Source organism: Oncorhynchus tshawytscha, unplaced genomic scaffold, assembly GCF_018296145.1.
Source record: "Oncorhynchus tshawytscha isolate Ot180627B unplaced genomic scaffold, Otsh_v2.0 Un_contig_1368_pilon_pilon, whole genome shotgun sequence".
In the NCBI taxonomy this organism is placed as follows: domain Eukaryota; kingdom Metazoa; phylum Chordata; class Actinopteri; order Salmoniformes; family Salmonidae; genus Oncorhynchus; species Oncorhynchus tshawytscha.
This window is the reverse complement of record NW_024609717.1, coordinates 120,483-142,345: the sequence shown is the minus strand read 5'-3', so window position 1 is coordinate 142,345 and position 21,863 is coordinate 120,483. Positions and strand designations below refer to the sequence as shown.

Here is a 21,863-nt window from a genome sequence, read left to right as displayed (position 1 = left end):
TCGAGAAGGAGATGGTTGGAGGAAGGTGGGGAAAATATACAAAATACTTTTACAATTTAGAAAGAAAGAAATATTTTCATGAGCTTAATATAGATGGCAAAGAAAATGAAAACCCAAAAGATGTTTCAGAATTTCATGGTAACCTTTATACCAGTCATGCCTGCCCTACTAACAACATATCTGCCTTGCTAGGACTCTGTCAAAGACTATGCAACATGTATAGATGAAGACTTCCAAAAGTCTTGTGATCAAAATTATTTCTATCAATTACATTTAAAAAATGTACCAGCAAGTTAAAAGAGAACAAATCTCCAGGGAATGCTGGCATAATCAGTGAATTCTATCAATATTATCAGAAGGATATTATTGAATTTGTTTCATGTATAGTATTCCACTAGTATTGGACTTGATAGACTACAATGAGCACATTATGGAAGATAACTTTATTTTATTTGTAGACTTTTACAAGGCATTTGATACAGTTGAACATTATTTTATTTTTGACACTCTTCAATTTTTTGGTTTTGGTCAATATTTTCAAAATGTAATTAAGACATTTTACAATAATAGTAACAGCTCTGTTAAATGATCCCATGGAACTTTACAGAGATTCGATGTTAGACGTGGAATTAAACAAGGATGCCCAATTTTCTCCTTTCTTATTTTTATTGATCACACAAGTTATGGCACTTCGTATAAATAAGGATAGTTTTAGGGGTATTCGGATACAAGACAAAGAGATAAAATATTGACCAATTGGCTGACGACACCAGCATTTCAAAATAAAGATCATAATGAAGTCAGGAAAGCTGTTGAGTGTATTAATGCCTTCCACACATGTATCAGGTTTATCTCTGTATATCAGGAAATGTGAATTATTTTTGTGGAAAAGATGTGACTTAAACTCCGTATGTAATATCCCTGTAAAAGCTGTGATCACATATCTTGGTATTACAGTTAGCAAAGATCAGAAAGAAAGGACCGACTTAATTTTCTCTCCTTTTGTAGAGGACATTGGAAAGAGATTTAACTCCTGGTTATTAAGAGATCTTTATCTGGGTGTGTACTTTTATCACAGTCTGAAGGTCCAGATGAGTTTATACCTCCCTTTTTTATTTTTTTATTTTATTTCACCTTTATTTAACCAGGTAGGCTAGTTGAGAACAAGTTCTCATTTGCAACTGCGACCTGGCCAAGATAAAGCATAGCAGTGTGAGCAGACAACACAGAGTTACACATGGAATAAACAATTAACAAGTCAATAACACAGTAGAAAACAAAGGGGGAGTCTATATACAATGTGTGCAAAAGGCATGAGGAGGTAGGCGAATAATTACAATTTTGCAGATTAACACTGGAGTGATAAATGATCAGATGGTCATGTACAGGTAGAGATATTGGTGTGCAAAAGAGCAGAAAAGTAAATCAATAAAAACAGTATGGGGATGAGGTAGGTGAAAATGGGTGGGCTATTTACCAATAGACTATGTACAGCTGCAACGATCGGTTAGCTGCTCAGATAGCAGATGTTTGAAGTTGGTGAGGGAGATAAAAGTCTCCAACTTCAGCGATTTTTGCAATTCGTTCCAGTCACAGGCAGCAGAGTACTGGAACGAAAGGCGGCCAAATGAGGTGTTGGCTTTAGGGATGATCAGTGAGATACACCTGCTGGAGCGCGTGCTACGGATGGGTGTTGCCATCGTGACCAGTGAACTGAGATAAGGCGGAGCTTTACCTAGCATGGACTTGTAGATGACCTGGAGCCAGTGGGTCTGGCGACGAATATGTAGCGAGGGCCAGCCGACCAGAGCATACAAGTCGCAGTGGTGGGTGGTATAAGGTGCTTTAGTGACAAAACGGATGGCACTGTGATAGACTGCATCCAGTTTGCTGAGTAGAGTGTTGGAAGCCATTTTGTAGATGACATCGCCGAAGTCGAGGATCGGTAGGATAGTCAGTTTTACTAGGGTAAGCTTGGCGGCGTGAGTGAAGGAGGCTTTGTTGCGGAATAGAAAGCCGACTCTTGATTTGATTTTCGATTGGAGATGTTTGATATGAGTCTGGAAGGAGAGTTTGCAGTCTAGCCAGACACCTAGGTACTTATAGATGTCCACATATTCAAGGTCGGAACCATCCAGGGTGGTGATGCTAGTCGGGCATGCGGGTGCAGGCAGCGATCGGTTGAAAAGCATGCATTTGGTTTTACTAGCGTTTAAGAGCAGTTGGAGGCCACGGAAGGAGTGTTGTATGGCATTGAAGCTTGTTTGGAGGTTAGATAGCACAGTGTCCAATGACGGGCCGAAAGTATATAGAATGGTGTCGTCTGCGTAGAGGTGGATCAGGGAATCGCCCGCAGCAAGAGCAACATCATTGATATATACAGAGAAAAGAGTCGGCCCGAGAATTGAACCCTGTGGCACCCCCATAGAGACTGCCAGAGGACCGGACAGCATGCCCTCCGATTTGACACACTGAGCTCTGTCTGCAAAGTAATTGGTGAACCAGGCAAGTCAGTCATCCGAAAAACCGAGGCTACTGAGTCTGCCGATAAGAATATGGTGATTGACAGAGTCGAAAGCCTTGGCAAGGTCGATGAAGACGGCTGCACAGTACTGTCTTTTATCGATGGCGGTTATGATATAATTTAGTACCTTGAGTGTTGCTGAGGTGCACCCGTGACCGGCTCGGAAACCAGATTGCACAGCGGAGAAGGTACGGTGGGATTCGAGATGGTCAGTGACCTGTTTGTTGACTTGGCTTTCGAAGACCTTAGATAGGCAGGGCTGGATGGATATAGGTCTGTAACAGTTTGGGTCCAGGGTGTCTCCCCCTTTGAAGAGGGGGATGACTGCGGCAGCTTTCCAATCCTTGGGGATCTCAGACGATATGAAAGAGAGGTTGAACAGGCTGGTAATAGGGGTTGCGACAATGGCGGCGGATAGTTTCAGAAATAGGGGGTCCAGATTGTCAAGCCCAGCTGATTTGTGCGGGTCCAGGTTTTGCAGCTCTTTCAGAACATCTGCTATCTGGATTTGGGTAAAGGAGAACCTGGAGAGGCTTGGGCGAGGAGCTGCCGGGGGGCGGAGCTGTTGGCCGGGGTTGGAGTAGCCAGGCGGAAGGCATGGCCAGCCGTTGAGAAATGCTTATTGAAGTTTTCGATAATCATGGATTTATCGGTGGTGACCGTGTTACCTATCCTCAGTGCAGTGGGCAGCTGGGAGGAGGTGCTCTTGTTCTCCATGGACTTCAGTGTCCCAGAACTTTTTGGAGTTGGATCTACAGGATGCAAACTTCTGCCTGAAGAAGCTGGCCTTAGCTTTCCTGACTGACTGCGTGTATTGGTTCCGGACTTCCCTGAACAGTTGCATATCACGGGGACTATTCGATGCTATTGCAGTCCGCCACAGGATGTTTTTGTGCTGGTCGAGGGCAGTCAGGTCTGGGGTGAACCAAGGACTGTATCTGTTCTTAGTTTTGCATTTTTTGAACGGAGCATGCTTATCTAAAATGGTGAGGAAGTTACTTTTAAAGAATGACCAGGCATCCTCAACTGACGGGATGAGGTCAATGTCCTTCCAGGATACCCGGGCCAGGTCGATTAGAAAGGCCTGCTCACAGAAGTGTTTTAGGGAGCGTTTGACAGTGATGAGGGGTGGTCGTTTGACTGCGGCTCCGTAGCGGATACAGGCAATGAGGCAGTGATCGCTGAGATCCTGGTTGAAGACAGCGGAGGTGTATTTGGAGGGCCAGTTGGTCAGGATGACGTCTATGAGGGTGCCCTTGTTTACAGAGTTAGGGTTGTACCTGGTGGGTTCCTTGATGATTTGTGTGAGATTGAGGGCATCTAGCTTAGATTGTAGGACTGACGGGGTGTTAAGCATATCCCAGTTTAGGTCACCTAACAGAACAAACTCTGAGGCTAGATGGGGGGCGATCAATTCACAAATGGTGTCCAGGGCACAGCTGGGAGCTGAGGGGGGTCGGTAGCAGGCGGCAACAGTGAGAGACTTATTTCTGGAGAGAGTAATTTTCCAAATTAGTAGTTCGAACTGTTTGGGTATGGACCTGGAAAGTATGACATTACTTTGCAGGCTCTCTCTGCAGTAGACTGCAACTCCTCCCCCTTTGGCAGTTCTATCTTGACGGAAGATGTTATAGTTGGGTATGGAAATCTCTGAATTTTTGGTGGCCTTCCTGAGCCAGGATTCAGACACAGCAAGGACATCAGGGTTAGCAGAGTGTGCTAGAGCAGTGAGTAAAACAAACTTAGGGAGGAGGCTTCTGATGTTGACATGCATGAAACCAAGGCTTTTTCGATCACAGAAATGAGCAAATGAGGGTGCCTGGGGACATGCAGGGCCTGGGTTTACCTCCACATCACCCGCGGAACAGAGAAGGAGTAGTATGAGGGTGCGGCTAAAGGCTATCAAAACTGGTCGCCGAGAGCGTTGGGGACAGAGAATGAGAGGAGCAGGTTTCTGGGCGTGGTAGAATATATTCAGGGCATAATGCGCAGACAGGGGTATGGTGGGGTGCGGGTACAGCGGAGGTAAGCCCAGGCGCTGGGTGATGATGAGAGAGGTTGTATCTCTGGACATGCTGGTTGTAATGGGTGAGGTCACCGCATGTGTGGGGGGTGGGACAAAGGAGTTATCAGGGGTATGAAGAGTAGAACTAGGGGCTTGCCTTAGCCTTGGATGTTCCTCTGTCAGTAACTACAATGGTTGATACTAAAATGATTTAACTTCATATGGAGGAATAAAGCTCATTATTTTAGAAAAGCGGTTAAATGTAGCACCCAAGGTGAGGGAGGGCTGAATACTCTGGATTGTAAAACCTCTGATATAATATTTAAGATTAAATGGATACAAAACTACTTAAGAAATAAGGGTTGCATTTGGAATATCATCCCTAATTTAATATTCCAACAGATTGGTGGTCTAGAATTCTTACTAAAATGCAACGTTGATTTGGTTAAAATCCCTATTAAGCTTGCAAACTTTCATTAACAAGTACTTCTAACTTGGAACCTCATGTACAAACACAATTTTCCCTACATAGGTATACAATCTGGAACAATAAAGACATGAAATACAACAACAAGTCTTTATTATTGTTTTTCTGGAGGGTGGATCAGCTTAATATTGCGGAAAGAATGTTGTTTCCAATGTAATTGTCTGCATCATTTCCAATCCCCCGTATTTTTTTGGGTAAATATATATATCCATACACGCATGCATATATACATACACATACCTATATAGACATACATACTTTTTAAAAGAATATACCTTTATTATTATTCCCCCCTTCCGCCCCACTTCCCCTAATCCCCTTATACACAATTGGAGTAAACTAATAAACACTTCTGCTTTTACCTTCAATCCATACATCTTATACACATCTACTTTACAATAGTTCTCTTGTTTGTTTTTAGTCAAATCAAATCAAATTGTATTTGTCATATACACATGAGCAGATCTACAGACACAGTCTACTTTACAATAGTTCTCTATAAGGTAGCTTGTTTGTTTTAGTCCTTCCTCTATTTCTGATGTCCATCCAGTTTGATTTCTATTTGTAACTGTGCTATTTCACAAAAGTTCCGAACCTATATACATTCTACAGATCCCTTATGCCCTACATTGTTTATCTTGTTATTAGTCCCACCCTTCAGCTCCATGCAACCCCTCCCATCTGTCTCTCGATTGTGCAACATCATCCATTTCAGATTTCTATTTGCCATATCCCATTTTGTCAACTGTGCTGCTCCATGCTTCACAAAACCCTTCAGCTGAACCTTCCTATTCTCAACATCAGTCCCACCCTTCAGCTCCATTCAGATTGTAAATTAAAATTAAACATTTTTGCTAAAATAATTATTATATTATTGATTGATTGACTATGGCTATCTGTAGCATTAGTTCTAGGCAAATGTTGCAATTCTTCAGCCATTCCTGGACCTGTGACCAAAAATGAGCTACATTTGGACAATACCAAAATAAATGATCTAATGACTCTGCCTCCTCACAGCAGAATCTGCAGAGCTGGGAAGATTGTATCCCCCATATATATAACATTCTATTAGTTGCAAGGATTTTGTATTGTAATTTATATTGAAAAATTTGAAGTTTTGAATCCGGCGTTGTTTTGCGTATCAATTCATAAACCATGTGCCATGGAATGGGAACATCAAAAATCTCTTCCCAACTATTTTGCCATTTATATGGCACAGCTGTCAGTTTTTTGGTCCTTAAATGAAATTGGTGTATGTTTTTATTTATCACACTTTTCTTTAACCATTTATTCTTTAATACAGGGCCGACATACAAGTTCCTTACTTGTTTCCCCTTCTACTTGCCTCTTCCATTTCTGTGGTAATGCTGCAATTAATTGGTTGTAATTTTGGATAGAGCAGACATTTCCATATGTCTGTGTTAGCTGCATGTGTGACATAACTCCCCCAGTCCTATTTATGATATCATTCACTAAATTTATACCTTTGAAAAAAAAATATTCGATAAATAGTTTTTTTTATCAATTAGTATATTTGAATTTAACCACAATATTTGTTGTACTATTTGTTCCGTTCTTTCAGGTGGATTAAACTGAAATTGCAACCAACTTTAAGGCTTGTTTAAAAAAAATAGATATTTTGGAGATGATTTCCTTTTCAAACAACCGAAAGTGAGCAGGTGTAATCTGAATAAAGGGAAAAAAGCCCTTCTTGAATATAGGATGAAACATTCCTACCAATTTACAAGAGAACCAGTTTGGATTTAAGTATAATTTTTGTATGACTGATGCCTTTAGTGAGAGGTCTAATGCTTTAATATTTAATAATTTCTGCCCACTGAATTCATATTCGTTATAGAAATAGGGCCCTTTTAATTTTATCTGGCTTGCCGTTCCAAATAAAATTTAATATTTTTTGTTCATATAATTTAAAAAGCAGGTCACTAGGTGTAGGCAAAACCATAAGCAAATAGGTAAAGTGTGATATAACTAAGGAGTTAATCAGGGTGATTTTTCCACAAATAGACAGGTATTTTCCTTTCCATGGTAGCAAGATCTTATCTATTTTTGCTAAATTTCTATAAAAATTTATTGGAGTGAGATCATTTCTTTCCTTTGGGATTTGTATACCGAGTATGTCTACATCTCCATTTAATTGGTAAACTACATGGTAATGTAAAATGTGCATTTTTTAGTGATCCAATACGTAATATAGTGCATAATTTGGTTTTAATCCAGAGAGGATAGCAGAAGTATCTAGATCCTCTAAGAGGCCGTGGAGAGACTCCAATTGTGGTTTTAAAAGAAAACAGGAATCAGCATACAATGGCACCTTAGTTTTTAGGCCCCGGGTTTCTAATCCATTATTATTGAATAATGATGGACAATGATATGATTATCCAGAATTTATGAGAACACACAATGTTACATTCACTCCCGAAGAGTATCAAATTGTTGCTAGAGCTGTCCCTAAAGGTGCTATTCTTCTTTTAGGAGAATATAACAACACTCCAAGTGCAACTGTTGAGGGTTTTGTAGCCTGAATACAATGAGAAGACCTATAAATGTAATAACATGAATATTTATTTATACCTTTATTTAACTAGGCAAGTCAGTTAAGAACAAATTCTTATTTTCAATGATGGCCTAGGAACTGTGGGTTAACTGCCTTGTTCCGGTTACTAGTCCAACGCTCTAACCACTAGGCTACCCTGCCGCCCCATATAAGGAAACTATGTCAATATGTTACTATTCCCTCTGCTAAAATGTACTGGAGTGCAGCCCTAAGACAAGCAAACTGGAGTGCAGCCCTAAGACAAGCGAACTGGAGTGCAGCCCTAAGACAAGCGAACTGGAGTGCAGCCCTAAGACAAGCGAACTGGAGTGCAGCCCTAAGACAAGCGAACTGGAGCAAGGTTTCGTTGTCTGGTAAATATTGTGTATCTAATAAGGTGAAAGTAGTATCATACAAACTCATTCATAGAATCTACCCTGTAAAGACCTTTAGTATACACAGATTTAAAATAGCTATTGATAACAAATGTCTATTTTGTGGTTGTGACCCAGAGACTCTTGACCATTTGTTTTGGGACTGTTCTTATGTCAGAAGATTTGAGTTAGAAGATTAATGGAATGGAATGTCATATTATTGTACCAATATAAATCAGGGACTTCTCAAGAAGGTAGAAAGAGCTTTTAATGTCAACATAGAGCCGATCCATTCTATTCAAAATGACATGTATTACACACAAGATAGTACCTATACATACATAGTCTGTTAGACAGACAGGTTACATTTCACCTTATGTTGTACCTCTGTCTTATGTAGTAAAAAATAATGGATTTCAGCAGACAAAGGCAGGCAACTACACAGGACAGACAGAGGTACATGGTAAGTGTTACGAATCCCTTTTGGCCCGACAGTCTAGGGGGATGGTAATGAGACCCGTAACATAACTCATGCAAATTATTATTGTGACAAAGTAAAAGTGTGAACGAAATAACCACGACAACAGAAATCTACCGTCAAACTCCAGGTTTATTTATAAACACACGGTAATGGGGGGGGGAGCAGGAAAAGGTGCTGAGCTGGACCCAAGGAAAGAAACAATAAATATACAAAAACACCCCTAAGCTAGACTAGCCTACTTTAACAACAGCTAACTAACTAACCAAAAATACAGTGGGTGGTCCGCCCAGTTCTAACTAGTGTATTTAACAAAGTTCACCTACGGGTAGTGTATGCCCATGGGCGACTTGTCTTGATTTCCCCCTTTTCCCACCAGCAACAAACAAACACCATAACCAAAAACAATACTCACAGGAGATGACAAAGTGATTTGGAGGTGCTCAAACAAAAGAGAGGTTAAGACACAAAGCGAGAGTGAAACACAGAGACCTACAGACATGGCATTTACAGAGAGAATTGAGCTCTAGAGTAAACAACTGATGGGGTTTTTAAACCAAGGGAAAGGAACTGTGATAGGGTAGGAAACAGGAGGAGGTGTGTCTTCTGATTGATGATTGATTGTTGACTGATTGGGGAGTGATGATTTTCACCTGTGAGGGGAGAAGGAGAGAAAAGAAACACACACAGGATACTTGTATCCATAACAGTAAGCATTTACCACAACTACACAGGACAGACCGAGGTACAAGCATTTACCACAACTACACAGGACAGACAGACAGGTACAAGCATTTACCACAACTACACAGGACAGACAGACAGGTACAAGCATTTACCACAACTACACAGGACAGACCGAGGTACAAGCATTTACCACAACTACACAGGACAGACAGAGGTACAAGCATTTACCACAACTACACAGGACAGACAGAGGTACAAGCATTTACCACAACTACACAGGACAGACCGAGGTACAAGCATTTACCACAACTACACAGGACAGACCGAGGTACAAGCATTTACCACAACTACACAGGACAGACAGAGGTACAAGCATTTACCATGTTACATTTTTAAGAAATCGATGTTGTCGGAACTGAACTCTACAGACCCTTGTCACTGTTTGACCCCGAGGAGAAGATTATCTTCAAAAACCTCCGTCATGGGGTCAATGACTGTTCTGTGTAATGTACTGGAACTGAGATTCATGATTTAAGGGCTGGTCAGTAAGCTAAAGATAACCCAAATAATTCCTCCACATTGCTGTCGTTGCCATAGCAACGTGAGCTAGCTAGTTCCATTTTATTAGCAGGGATTCCTAGTGCATTATATCCCTTTATCATTTAGTGAAACTCACCTTTCACTTGTTGTGCTTCCTCTTTTGGATCCATCTCTAGCCTTCCATGTCTGAACTCAAGTCCACAGAGTCCCCAGGTTCTGGCTGTGGTATTCCTGCCCAGAGAAGTTCACAGCAGGGTCCAGAGATGGTCTCAGTGAAGCTGGAGGACTGCAGTCAAACACTGGAACTCAATGTGATTGTCAAAGAGGAGGAGGAGGAGAGAGGAATCAAAGAGGAGGTGGAGAACAGGGAAGTGTCTGCTCCAGACCTAGAGGAGGAGGAGGAGGCAGCAGTAGATAGTATCACTGACCCAGGTAAGTTCAGGTGTGGAGAGAAGTTGGTGACTTGGTGGCTTCAGGAGATTCCCAAACCATTGTAGGGCTTCTGCTTGCATCAAAAGTATTTTAAAGCCCCTTTCAATGTTTCCTTTCTGATTCTAACCTCATATATGTCCATATTCCCACAGGAGAGAGCTACAACCCAGGTTCAGACAGTGAGCCCAGTTCCACAGCATCAGGAAACCATAAACAACACAGACGGAGGAACTCAAGACAGAAACATCACTGCATGGACTGCTTCACTAGTTTCTATGAGCCAGAGGAGTTGAGAAGGCACACTTGTAGGCCAAGACCCTGCTCAGATTGCAGAGGCAGCTTTATTTGCCCAACTCAACTCATACAACACAAACAGACTCTCAAAACAAAGAAGCCTTACATGTGTGGTCAATGTGGCAAGAGATTTCAGACCCCACGCACCTTGAAGACGCACCAGCTTACTCACACAGGAAAGAAGCCTTTCCACTGCTCCCAGTGTGGGAAGACTTTTGATTCGTCATTACATTTGAAGAGACACCATAAAATACACACAGGGGAGAAGCCTTTCCATTGCGCCCAATGTGGGAAGAGTTTCAGTGATGAAGGAAATCGTAATAAACATCGGAGAATACACACAGGAGAGAAGCCTCATCAATGTTCTGAATGCGGGAAGAGTTTCAATCAGTTATCACATTTAAAGGCACACCAACAAACTCACACAGGAGACAATCTTTTTCACTGCTCTCCGTGTGGGAAGGGTTTCAGTCTGTCATCTAATCTGAAGAGGCACCAGCTAATGCACAAAGAGAAGCCTTACCAATGCTCTCATTGTAGGAAGAGTTGGAAGTTGGAAGGATGCCTTCAGAGTCATCAGAGAATACACAGTGGAGAGAAGCCCCACCACAGTTCCCAATGCGGTAAAAGCTTCAATCAAGCAGGAGACCTAAAGACACATCAGAGAGTACACAGTGGCGAGAAGCCCTACCACTGCTCCCAATGTGGAAAGAGCTTTAGTCGGGCAGGACGGCTAAGTGAACACCAGAAATATCACACCGGAGAGAAGCCATACCGCTGTGATCAGTATGGGAAGAGTTTCCATCAGGTAGGACATCTAAATAACCACCAAAGGATACACACGGGAGAAACCGTACAGCTGTGAACAGTGTGGAAAGAGATTCCATTGGGAAGGATACCTAAATAATCATCAGAGAATACACACAGGCGAGAAACCTTACCACTGCTCTCCGTGTGGGATGAGTGTCACTTGGTTATCGTCCCTAAAATATCACCAGTTAAAATGTCAGGGTCGTTCCATTATTACTATTATTATCCAATATAAAAATACATGTTCAATGAGATGCCCTTTAATATAGGCCATTGTGAAATCAATAAATCCGGTTTTTAATATAAATACTAAAGGCGTGGCCGAGTTTTAATTAGGGACGATTTTTCAAGTTTTCATAACAATTGGTCATCGGCATTTTTTGGACATTACATTGCATTCCATGAGGAAACTGCGTGGCAGGCTTGACCACCTGGTACGCGAGTGCAGTAGGAGCCAAGGTAAGTTGCCAGCTAGCATTAAACTTATCTTATAAAAAACAATAAATCTTCACATAATCACTAGTTAACTACACATGGTTGATGATATTACTAGTTTATCTAGCTTGTCCTGCGTTGCATATAATCGATGCGGTGCCTTTTAATTTATCATCGAATCACAGCCTACCTCACCAAGCAGGTGATGATTTAATAAAAGCACAATTGTTGCACGAATGTACCTCACCATAAACATCAATGTACCTCACCATAAACATCAATGTACCTCACCATAAACATCAATGCCTTTCTTAAAATCAATACAAAGTATATATGTTTCTTAAACCTGCATATTTAGTTAAAATAAATTAATGTTAGCAGGCAATATTAAACGAGGGAAATATATATATAATATATTATATAATGTTACTTACCCTACATTGTTCATCTCATATGCATACGTTGATACTGTACTCTATATCATCGACTGCATCCTTATGTAATACATGTATCACTAGCCACTTTAACTATGCCACTTGGTTTACATACTTATCTCATATGTATATACTGTATCGATATCATCTACTGTATCTTGCCTATGCTGCTCTGTACCATCACTATTCAATATCCTTATGTACATATTCTTTATCCCCTTACACTGTGTATGACAGTAGTTTTTTTGGAATTGTTAGTTAGATTACTTGCTCGTTATTACTGCATTGTCGGAACTAGAAGCACAAGCATTTCGCTACACTCGCATTAACATCTGCTAACCATGTGTATGTGACAAATAAAATTTGATTTGATTTGATCAATATTAAACGAGGGAAATATCAATATTAAACTAGCGAAATATCAACATTAAACTATGGAAATATTAATATTAAAGTAGGGAAATATCGATATTAAACTAGGGAAATATCAATATTAAACTAGGGAAATAATAAACTAGGGAAATATCAATATTAAACTAGGGAAATAATAAACTAGGGAAATAATATTAAAGTTGTGAAATATCAATATTAAACTAGGGAAATATCAATATTAAACTAGGGAAATATCGATATTAAACTAGGGAAATATCAATATTAAACTAGCGAAAAATCAACATTAAACTATGGAAATATTAATATTAAAGTAGGGAAATATCGATATTAAACTAGCGAAATATCAACATTAAACTATGGAAATATTAATATTAAAGTAGGGAAATATCGATATTAAACTAGGGAAATAATTAACTAGGGAAATAATAATATTAAAGTTGTGAAATATCAATATTAAACTAGGGAAATATCAATATTAAACTAGGGAAATATTAAACTAGGGAAATATCAATATTAAACTAGGGAAATATCAATATTAAACTAGGGAAATATCAATATTAAACTAGGGAAATATCAATATTAAACTAGGGAAATATTAAACTAGGGAAATATCAATATTAAACTAGGGAAATAATAAACTAGGGAAATAATATTAAAGTTGTGAAATATCAATATTAAACTAGGGAAATATCAATATTAAACTAGGGAAATATTAAACTAGGGAAATATTAAACTAGGGAAATATCAATATTAAACTAGGGAAATATCAATATTAAACTAGGGAAATATCAATATTAAACTAGGGAAATATCAATATTAAACTAGGGAAATATCAATATTAAACTAGGGAAATATTAATATTAAACTAGGGAAATATCGATATTAAACTAGGGAAATATCAATATTAAACTTAGGAAATATTAATATTAAACTAGGGAAATATTAAACTAGGGAAATATCAATATTAAACTAGGGAAATATTAAACTAGGGAAATATCAATATTAAACTAGGGAAATATCAATATTAAACTAGGGAAATATTAAACTAGGGAAATATTAATATTAAACTAGGGAAATATTAATATTAAACTAGCAAAATATCAATATTAAACTTGTGTCACTTCTCTTGCGTTCATTGCACGCAGAGTCAGGGTATATACAACAGAGTGGGCCGCCTGGCTCGTTGCGAACATAATTATGACATAACATTGAAGGTTGTGCAATGTAACAGCAATATTTAGACTTAGGGATGCCACCCGTTAGATAAAATACAGAACGGTTCCGTATTTCATTGAAAGAATAAACATTTTGTCTTCGAAATTATAGTTTCCGGATTTGACCCTATTAATGACCAAAGGCTCGTATTTCTGTGTTAATATTATATTATAATTAAGTCTACAATTTGATATTTGATAGAGCAGTCTGACTGAGTGGTGGCAGGCAGCAGAAGGCTCGTAAGCATTCATTCAAACAGCACTTTCCTGCGTTTGCCAGCAGCTCTTCGCAATGCTTGAAGCACAGCGCTGTTTATGATTTCAAGCCTATCAACTCCTGAGATTAGGCTGGCAATACTAAAGTGCCTATTAGAACATCCAATAGTCAAAGGTATATGAAATACAAATGGTATAGAGAGAAAAAGTTGACGTGTCATAATTCCTATAATAAGTTACGGCTGAACTTGAAAGGGGTTCCTTCGTTATTTTACCGTTCATGTCTTCCATAGAGAATGTTACTATCATTATGACCTCATCATGTTGGTCTGACCCCATAGAGAATGTTACTATCATTATGACCTCATAGAGAACGTCTCTGTGTTTTTGATACCCGTGTAAATCTCACTAGGATACGGTAACGTTTGTCAACATATTTTCAATAAATCCACTCTACTAAAAAAATATTTATCTTCGGCTTATATTTAGTCGATATTGATCAGAGTTACCTTGTCCTATGGATATCTGCACAGTGATCAAATTGTGAAGGTGGTGTAATCCTACAGGAAACACAGACCTTATTTGAATTCGATCTAAAAACATCCTATGGAATGAATGAATGAAGGAACCGCTTTTCAGATTTTGCTGGAAGGTGTCATGGGAATTATGACTCACACTTTGGTCGTCGGTTCTTACCATGCCCATTATTAAAATAGGATTTCCTGCATATAGAAATTACAGTTTTTGTTTTCAACATTCATCACAGGTAACTTAAACTCAATCTTTATTAGTCAAACAGTTGAGAGTATTTGTGTCTCCTAAGCAGACTTCTGTATCCTTGTCACTTCAGAGAGGTGTTTGTGTGTGTCTGTGTGTGTGATATTAATTTTACAGATGGCAGAGAAAAGCAGAGCACCAGTGTGGGACCATTACATTGAATTGGCACCAGGGAAAGCAAGGTGTCTTATTTGTGATAAAGATATAAGCATGGGGTCAGCAATGGCTAAATCCAAAAATACCACCAACCTGTGGAATCACCTTAAGAACATCCACCCAAACGCCCATAAGGAAGCAATGATGAAAAAAGCAAACGCAAATTCTTCACAAGGAAAAAGTGATACAGACACGTCACAGACATCGCAGGCTACACTCTTGCAACTGTTTAATAAACAAGCAAAATGGCAGGACAAAGACCCAAAATGGCAGGACAAAGACCCAAAATGGCAGGACAAAGACCCAAAATGGCAGGACATAGACCCGAAATGGCAGGACAAAGACCCGAAATGGCAGGACAAAGACCCGAAATGGCAGGACAAAGACCCGAAATGGCAGGAAAAAGACCCGAAATGGCAGGACAAAGACCCAAAATGGCAGGACAAAGATCCAAAATGGCAGGACAAAGACCCAAGGGCCAAGAAGATGGATGAAGCAATTATTGAGATGATTGCCACTGACAACCAGCCATTCACAGTGGTGTCTGACGTTGGTTTTCAGCGGCTGATTACTCTTGCTGAACCCCTGTACAGGATCAAAGATGAAACATTCTTTCGCACAGAAATGCTAGATAAAACACATGAAAGAGTTGTGATGAAAGTGAAGAATCTGGTGGCACCAGGGAACGCTCCACACATGGCATTCACAACTGACTGCTGGTCGGGCACTACAGAGTCCCTGAGGAACCTTACTGGACATTTCATTGACGATGTCTGGACAAGAAAGCAGGTTGTGCTGAATGTCAAGACTATGACTGGATCACACGCAGGAAACTACCTCAGAGAGATGTTTTTGACCACGTTGGAATACTGGGACATCCACACAGAACGTGTAGTGCTGGTCCTCAGAGACAGTGGGGCAAACATGATGAAAGGTGTGAGACTGGCAGAGCTCCCAGACTTCAGCTGCAGTGCACACACCCTACAGCTTGTAATCAATGATGGCCTATCCAGTCAGAGAGCTGTGCTAAACATTATTGCCATGTTGAAGAGCTGTGCAACTCACTTTGACCACTCTGTACTGGCCAAACAGAGGCTGAGGGCCATTCAGGAAGAGCTTGGCCTTCCCAAACACAGCATCATCCAAGCAGTTCAAACTCGCTGGAACTCAACACTACACATGTTGCAGAGGATGTTTGAACAGAGGCGTGCACTGAATGCGTATGCAGGTGAATACGGACACATCGGCGGTTTGTCTGCTACACAGTGGGACATTGTCTCTAACCTAATTGAGACTCTGGCACCTATGGAGGAGGTGACCGTGGAGATGAGCCACTCCAACTCTACAGCAGCATGCATCATCCCCAGTGTGTCGGTGCTGAAGCTGATGCTGCAGCAGGAGGGTTCTTCTACTCAAGGCATCAACACTTTACGGAAGACCATGTTGGACAGTCTGACAAGGCGGTTCTCCAAGGCCGAGGAGACAAAGTGCCTGGTGCTGGCGACTGTCCTGGATCCACGTTACAAGAGCTATGCCTTCACCTCAGGGACAGCACTGGAGAAAGCAAAAGAGTGGCTGAAGGAGGAGTCTGACCTACTAAGGAAACCAAATCCCAGAGCCACAGCAGAAAGGACGAGTGAAGAGGACACAGATCCAGGTGCAAAAAGGCAAAGAGTCCAGGTAGATCAGCCACCCAGTCTGGTGGACAGCCTCTACGCTAGAATCCTTGGAAGCCAACTGGGCATGGCTGAAGTCCAGTGCAGTTTTGACATTGAGTTTGAGCGTTACCTCACAGAGCCTGTCATTGACAGAAAGAGCGGCTTGCCTTTGGAGTGGTGGAAGCAGAACGAGGACAGATTTCAATCACTCGCTCCACTGGCGAAGAAGTTTCTCTGTCCTCCATCTTCTTCGGTTCCAAGCGAGAGAGTGTTCAGTGAGGTGGGGAACATTTATGATAAGTGGAGGAGCAGACTGACAGGGGACCAGGCAGACAAGCTCTGCTTCCTGCACTACAACCTAAAACTTCTTAACTGGGATTATTGAAGACCCATGAAAGCTGGTGGTTCCTTTTAACATGTTGTTCTCATGTTATTTGAGACTAGATTGATTTGATGTATTCAGTTCAAATTAAAAGTGTTGATTGTTCATTCAGTATTGTTGTAATTGTCATCATTACACATATATATATATATATATTGGAGGACACAAAAGCCGATACCGATTAATCGGCCAATTTAAAATAAAAAAAATACATACACACACACATCTATATATCGATCGGTCAAATAAAAACTCGGCCGATTAATTGGTTTCAGCTTTTTTTGGTCCTCAAATCATCGGTATCGGCATTGAAGAATCATAATCCGTCGACCTCTAATAGACTTGCTAAATTGCCAAAATTCAGCATTTTGTAATGTCCCTCTGTCACTTCTAGGAAGATTTTAACCCACTTAATCCCAAAATGCCCCTCTGTCACTTCTAGGGAGATTTTAACCCACTTAATCCCAAAATGCCCCTCTGTGTCACTTCTAGGGAGATTTTAACCCACTTAATCCCAAAATGCCCCTCTGTGTCACTTCTAGGGAGATTTTAACCCACTTAATCCCAAAATGTCTCCAAGCTTCACCACCATTGTAAAGCCCGAGGTGTTGCTTTGACAGTCATTTCTGAAGATTGTTATTTATTTCATGTGGAAACACTAAACGTGTAATAGTGAACACAGAGTGAAAGCAGATGAGCTGGTTCTTTGGCCATTTCCTGGTGTTTGGTTGTGAAAACTGAGTGGGATCCCCTGTTAGCTGTTAACACTAGTTCAGGCTAGAAATGTTTAAACTATTTTTATTGTTGTGAAGCATTCAATTGCCTGATGGACACAACACGCTTTCATTCCCCCTGTCATAAGGGGATTGATGGCTGATTTTAAGAAGATATCGCCAACCCTGCACCTAATCGCCACTTACTACAGTCATTGTTTTATTGAACCTCTTGAGATGGGAACACGTGTGTTTATGAAGTTGAACAATGTGCTCTTTATGACATGTGAAATCAAAAGTTTTGTTTTACCAATTTTGCACTTTGCAAAAGGCACCAAATTGGTGGAACGACCCACTATATCCCTGCCCACTATATCCCTGCCCACTATATCCCTGCCCACTATATCCCTACCCACTGTATCCCTGCCCACTATATCCCTGCCCACTATATCCCTACCCACTGTATCCCTGCCCACTATATCCCTGCCCACTATATCCCTGCCCACTGCCCTACCCACTATATCCCTGCCCACTATATCCCTGCCCACTATATCCCTGCCCACTGTATCCCCTGCCCACTGTATCCCTACCCACTTTATCCCTGCCCACTATATCCCTGCCCACTATATCCCTGCCCACTATATCCCTGCCCACTGTATCCCTGCCCACTGTATCCCTGCCCACTGTATCCCTGCCCACTATCCCTACCCACTTTATCCCTACCCACTATATCCCTACCCACTATATCCCTGCCCACTGTATCCCTGCCCACTGTATCCCTGCACACTGTATCCCTGCCCACTGTATCCCTGCCCACTGTATCCCTGCCCACTATATCCCTGCCCACTGTATCCCTGCCCACTGTATCCCTGCCCACTGTATCCCTGCCCACTGTATCCCTGCCCACTGTATCCCTGCCCACTGTATCCCTGCCCACTGTATCCCTGCCCACTGTATCCCTGCCCACTGTATCCCTGCCCACTGTATCCCTGCCCACTGTATCCCTGCCCACTGTATCCCTGCCCACTGTATCCCTGCCCACCCACTGTATCCCTGCCCACTGTATCCCTACCCACTGTATCCCTACCTACTGTATCCCCCTACCCACTGTATCCCTGCCCACTGTATCCCTGCCCACTGTATCCCTGCCCACTGTATCCCTGCCCACTGTATCCCTGCCCACTGTATCCCTGCCCACTGTATCCCTGCCCACTGTGTATCCCTGCCCACTGTATCCCTGCCCACTGTATCCCTGCCCACTGTATCCCTGCCCACTGTATCCCTGCCCACTGTATCCCTGCCCACTGTATCCCTGCCCACTGTATCCTTGCCTCTTGGCAGTATTCTGCTGCATCAACTTCAAACCCAGGTGCCAAAGTAGATTGTATTACTTGGCGGTACAGACCTATGTACATAATGTTTTTTTGATTGGCCTAATTAGTAGAATACATCTTTACACTTTTAACGCTCTACTGAATTGTCTAGAGTGGCGCTGTGGTCTAAGGCATGACATCGTAGTGCTTGAGGCGTCACTACAGACCCGGGTTCGATCCCAGGCTGTGTCACAACCGGCCGTGACCAGGAGTCCATAGGGTGGCGCACAATTAGCCCAGCATCATCATTTCAGTCTATAATATACACTTTTGTGGGGAAAAATACTTCTTATTGGCTGGGCCTAGCTCCCCAGTGGCTGGGCCTAGCTCCCCAGTGGCTGGGCCTAGCTCCCCAGTGGCTGGGCCTAGCTCCCCAGTGGCTGGGCCTAAGCCCACCCATGACTGCTCTGCCTAGTCATGTGAAATCCATAGATTAGGGCCTAATGAATTTATTTCAATTGACTGATTTCCTCATATGAACTGTAACTCAGTAAAATTGTTGCCTGTTGCGTTTATATTTTTGTTTAGTATATTTGTCAGCGACAGAACAATTTTAAACATACTAATTCAAACTTGATCTTCTCCCTCGCCCTCTGACAGTTCCTAAAATAAAATTTCAGCACATTTCTGTAGAGTTGTGGGCAGAATGTTTCAATCTTTTGCAGTGTCTTTTTCAAACTGAAACTGCTATAAGGAGCCATTCTGCAAGATTGCTTGTTTATTGAACAATTGAAAAGTAGCCTAAATGCTTCCTACAGCCAACATTTATATGCAAAAGACAAATTGCTGTAATATTTAGTTTATCGATACATGATTGTGTTTCCATCTCCTGCCTTGGTATTGGCTCTGGGATTAACTAGACTAGGATGTCACGCTCCTATCGCTCAGCAATACTGTAGCCTACCCATATAAGTCCACTGTCAAGTATTAGTCTACCGACCCATTTACTTTGTAGCATGGTTGGCTAATGACTGATCAGTGGATAAATGGTAGGCTGATGAATGATAAATGGTAGCATGGTTTGCTAATGACTGATCAGTGGATAAATGGTAGCATGGTTGGCTAATGACTGATCAGTGGATAAATGGTAGCATGGTTGGCTAATGACTGATCAGTGGATAAATGGTAGCATGGTTGGCTATTGAATGAGCGATAGATAAATGGCTATTGTCACGTAGAGAAGGCCAGAAGGCTAAACTGGAAAACCTAACATCTATCAAATAAAAAGATCGCAGAGCCGCAAAAGTACTTCTGTGCTTCAGGGTGTTTAATTACATAGTGAACCCAGACGAAAAACAACAGTAATTCTGGGTGTTTATTTACATAGTAAATCCAGTACTTCTGGGTGTGTATTTACATAGTAAATCCAGTACTTCTGGGTGTTTATTTACATAGTAAATCCAGTACTTCTGGGTGTTTATTTACATAGTAAATCCAGTACTTCTGGGTGTTTATTTACATAGTAAATCCAGTACTTCTGGGTGTTTATTTACATAGTAAATCCAGTACTTCTGGGTGTTTATTTACATAGTAAATCCAGTACTTCTGGGTGTTTATTTACATAGTGAATCCAGTACTTCTGGGTGTTTATTTACATAGTGAATCCAGTACTTCTGGGTGTTTATTTACATAGTGAATCCAGAAGAAAAACAACAGTACTTCTGGGTGTTTATTTACATAGTAAATCCAGTACTTCTGGGTGTTTATTTACATAGTAAATCCAGTACTTCTGGGTGTTTATTTACATAGTGAATCCAGTACTTCTGGGTGTTTATTTACATAGTGAATCCAGAAGAAAAACAACAGTACTTCCATCCAAAGTATACATTATGGGGACAGCTTAAAAAAAACAATGCTGCCCCATCAACAGCTCAACCCAAAATGGTCCCTCCTTTGAACTGAAAAAGGCTCTTTTTGTAGGGGAAGCCCCTCCCATCAGAACATACCAAACACTAATTAATTAAGCCATTACCATCCAAGCCTACATTTTCCATTCAGCTAAACATAATAAATGATATCCATTGCAACACATTTCTCATGATACAATATACCAATATAACACATTTACACAATCACATCACTACTGACATGGAGTCTTCCAATATGCCCATTCACGTGAAAAAGCCATTCTGGACAGGCACTACAAAGCCAGCCCGATTCCCTAAACTCTGGTCCTTATCCCAGCATACCCGGAAGCTACAGAGACGGAGAGCGAGGAACAGAACCAAACAAACAACGTGCTCATCCATAACATTGATAAATAAACGTTGCTTAAATTAAACATGAACGCTTGTCTGTATATTGTTTATTCCATAAACTGTTACTGACGGGAGGTAATAATAGTGTGCAATGTATGTTCTAAGATAGAGAAGTTAACGTGTGATAATGGAGCAGGGAGGTGTGTGTGTGTGTGTCAAACGATGCCAGTGACGGACTTCTCCGTCACAGCTATTGATTGAGCGATGGATAAATGGTAGCCTAACATTAGTTAGTGTAGCGGGAATAAACCAGTCATGTCAGAAAAGGAGAGAGACATGGCCTGCAATATGATTATGGTAGTCCTATATAATACAAATCGAATGAATAGGAGACATGCTGCTTTTGGTATTTATTAAGGATCCCCTTTAGCCATGCTTTTGGTATTTATTAAGGATCCCCTTTAGCCATGCTTTTGGTATTTATTAAGGATCCCCTTTAGCCATGCTTTTGGTATTTATTAAGGATCCCCTTTAGCCATGCTTTTGGTATTTATTAAGGATCCCATTTAGCCATTTTTGGTATTTATTAAGGATCCCCATTTTTGGTAGCCATTTAGCTTTTTGGTATTTATTAAGGATCCCCTTTAGCCATGCTTTTGGTATTTATTAAGGATCCCCTTTAGCCATGCTTTTGGTATTTATTAAGGATCCCCTTTAGCCATGCTTTTG

At 41.0% G+C, this 21,863-nt stretch overlaps 1 protein-coding gene across 3 annotated transcripts in view; it reads left to right on the top strand.

The window, feature by feature from the left end:
* Positions 1–21,863, top strand: part of LOC112248065 (zinc finger protein 271) — a 34,289-nt gene that overhangs the window by 1,760 nt on the left and 10,666 nt on the right. For 2 of the 3 annotated variants that reach the window (XM_042317205.1, XM_042317204.1), the window contains exons 2-4: positions 9,826–10,081; positions 10,234–11,183; positions 14,772–16,962. In XM_042317205.1, coding sequence (XP_042173139.1) covers positions 9,832–10,081; positions 10,234–11,183; positions 14,772–16,853 — 3,282 coding nt within the window. In that variant the 5' untranslated portion in view covers positions 9,826–9,831 and the 3' untranslated portion in view covers positions 16,854–16,962. Of the gene's footprint in view, positions 1–9,825; positions 10,082–10,233; positions 11,184–14,771; positions 16,963–21,863 lie in introns of those variants that run through there. The other variant, XM_042317206.1, reaches the window with a different exon arrangement.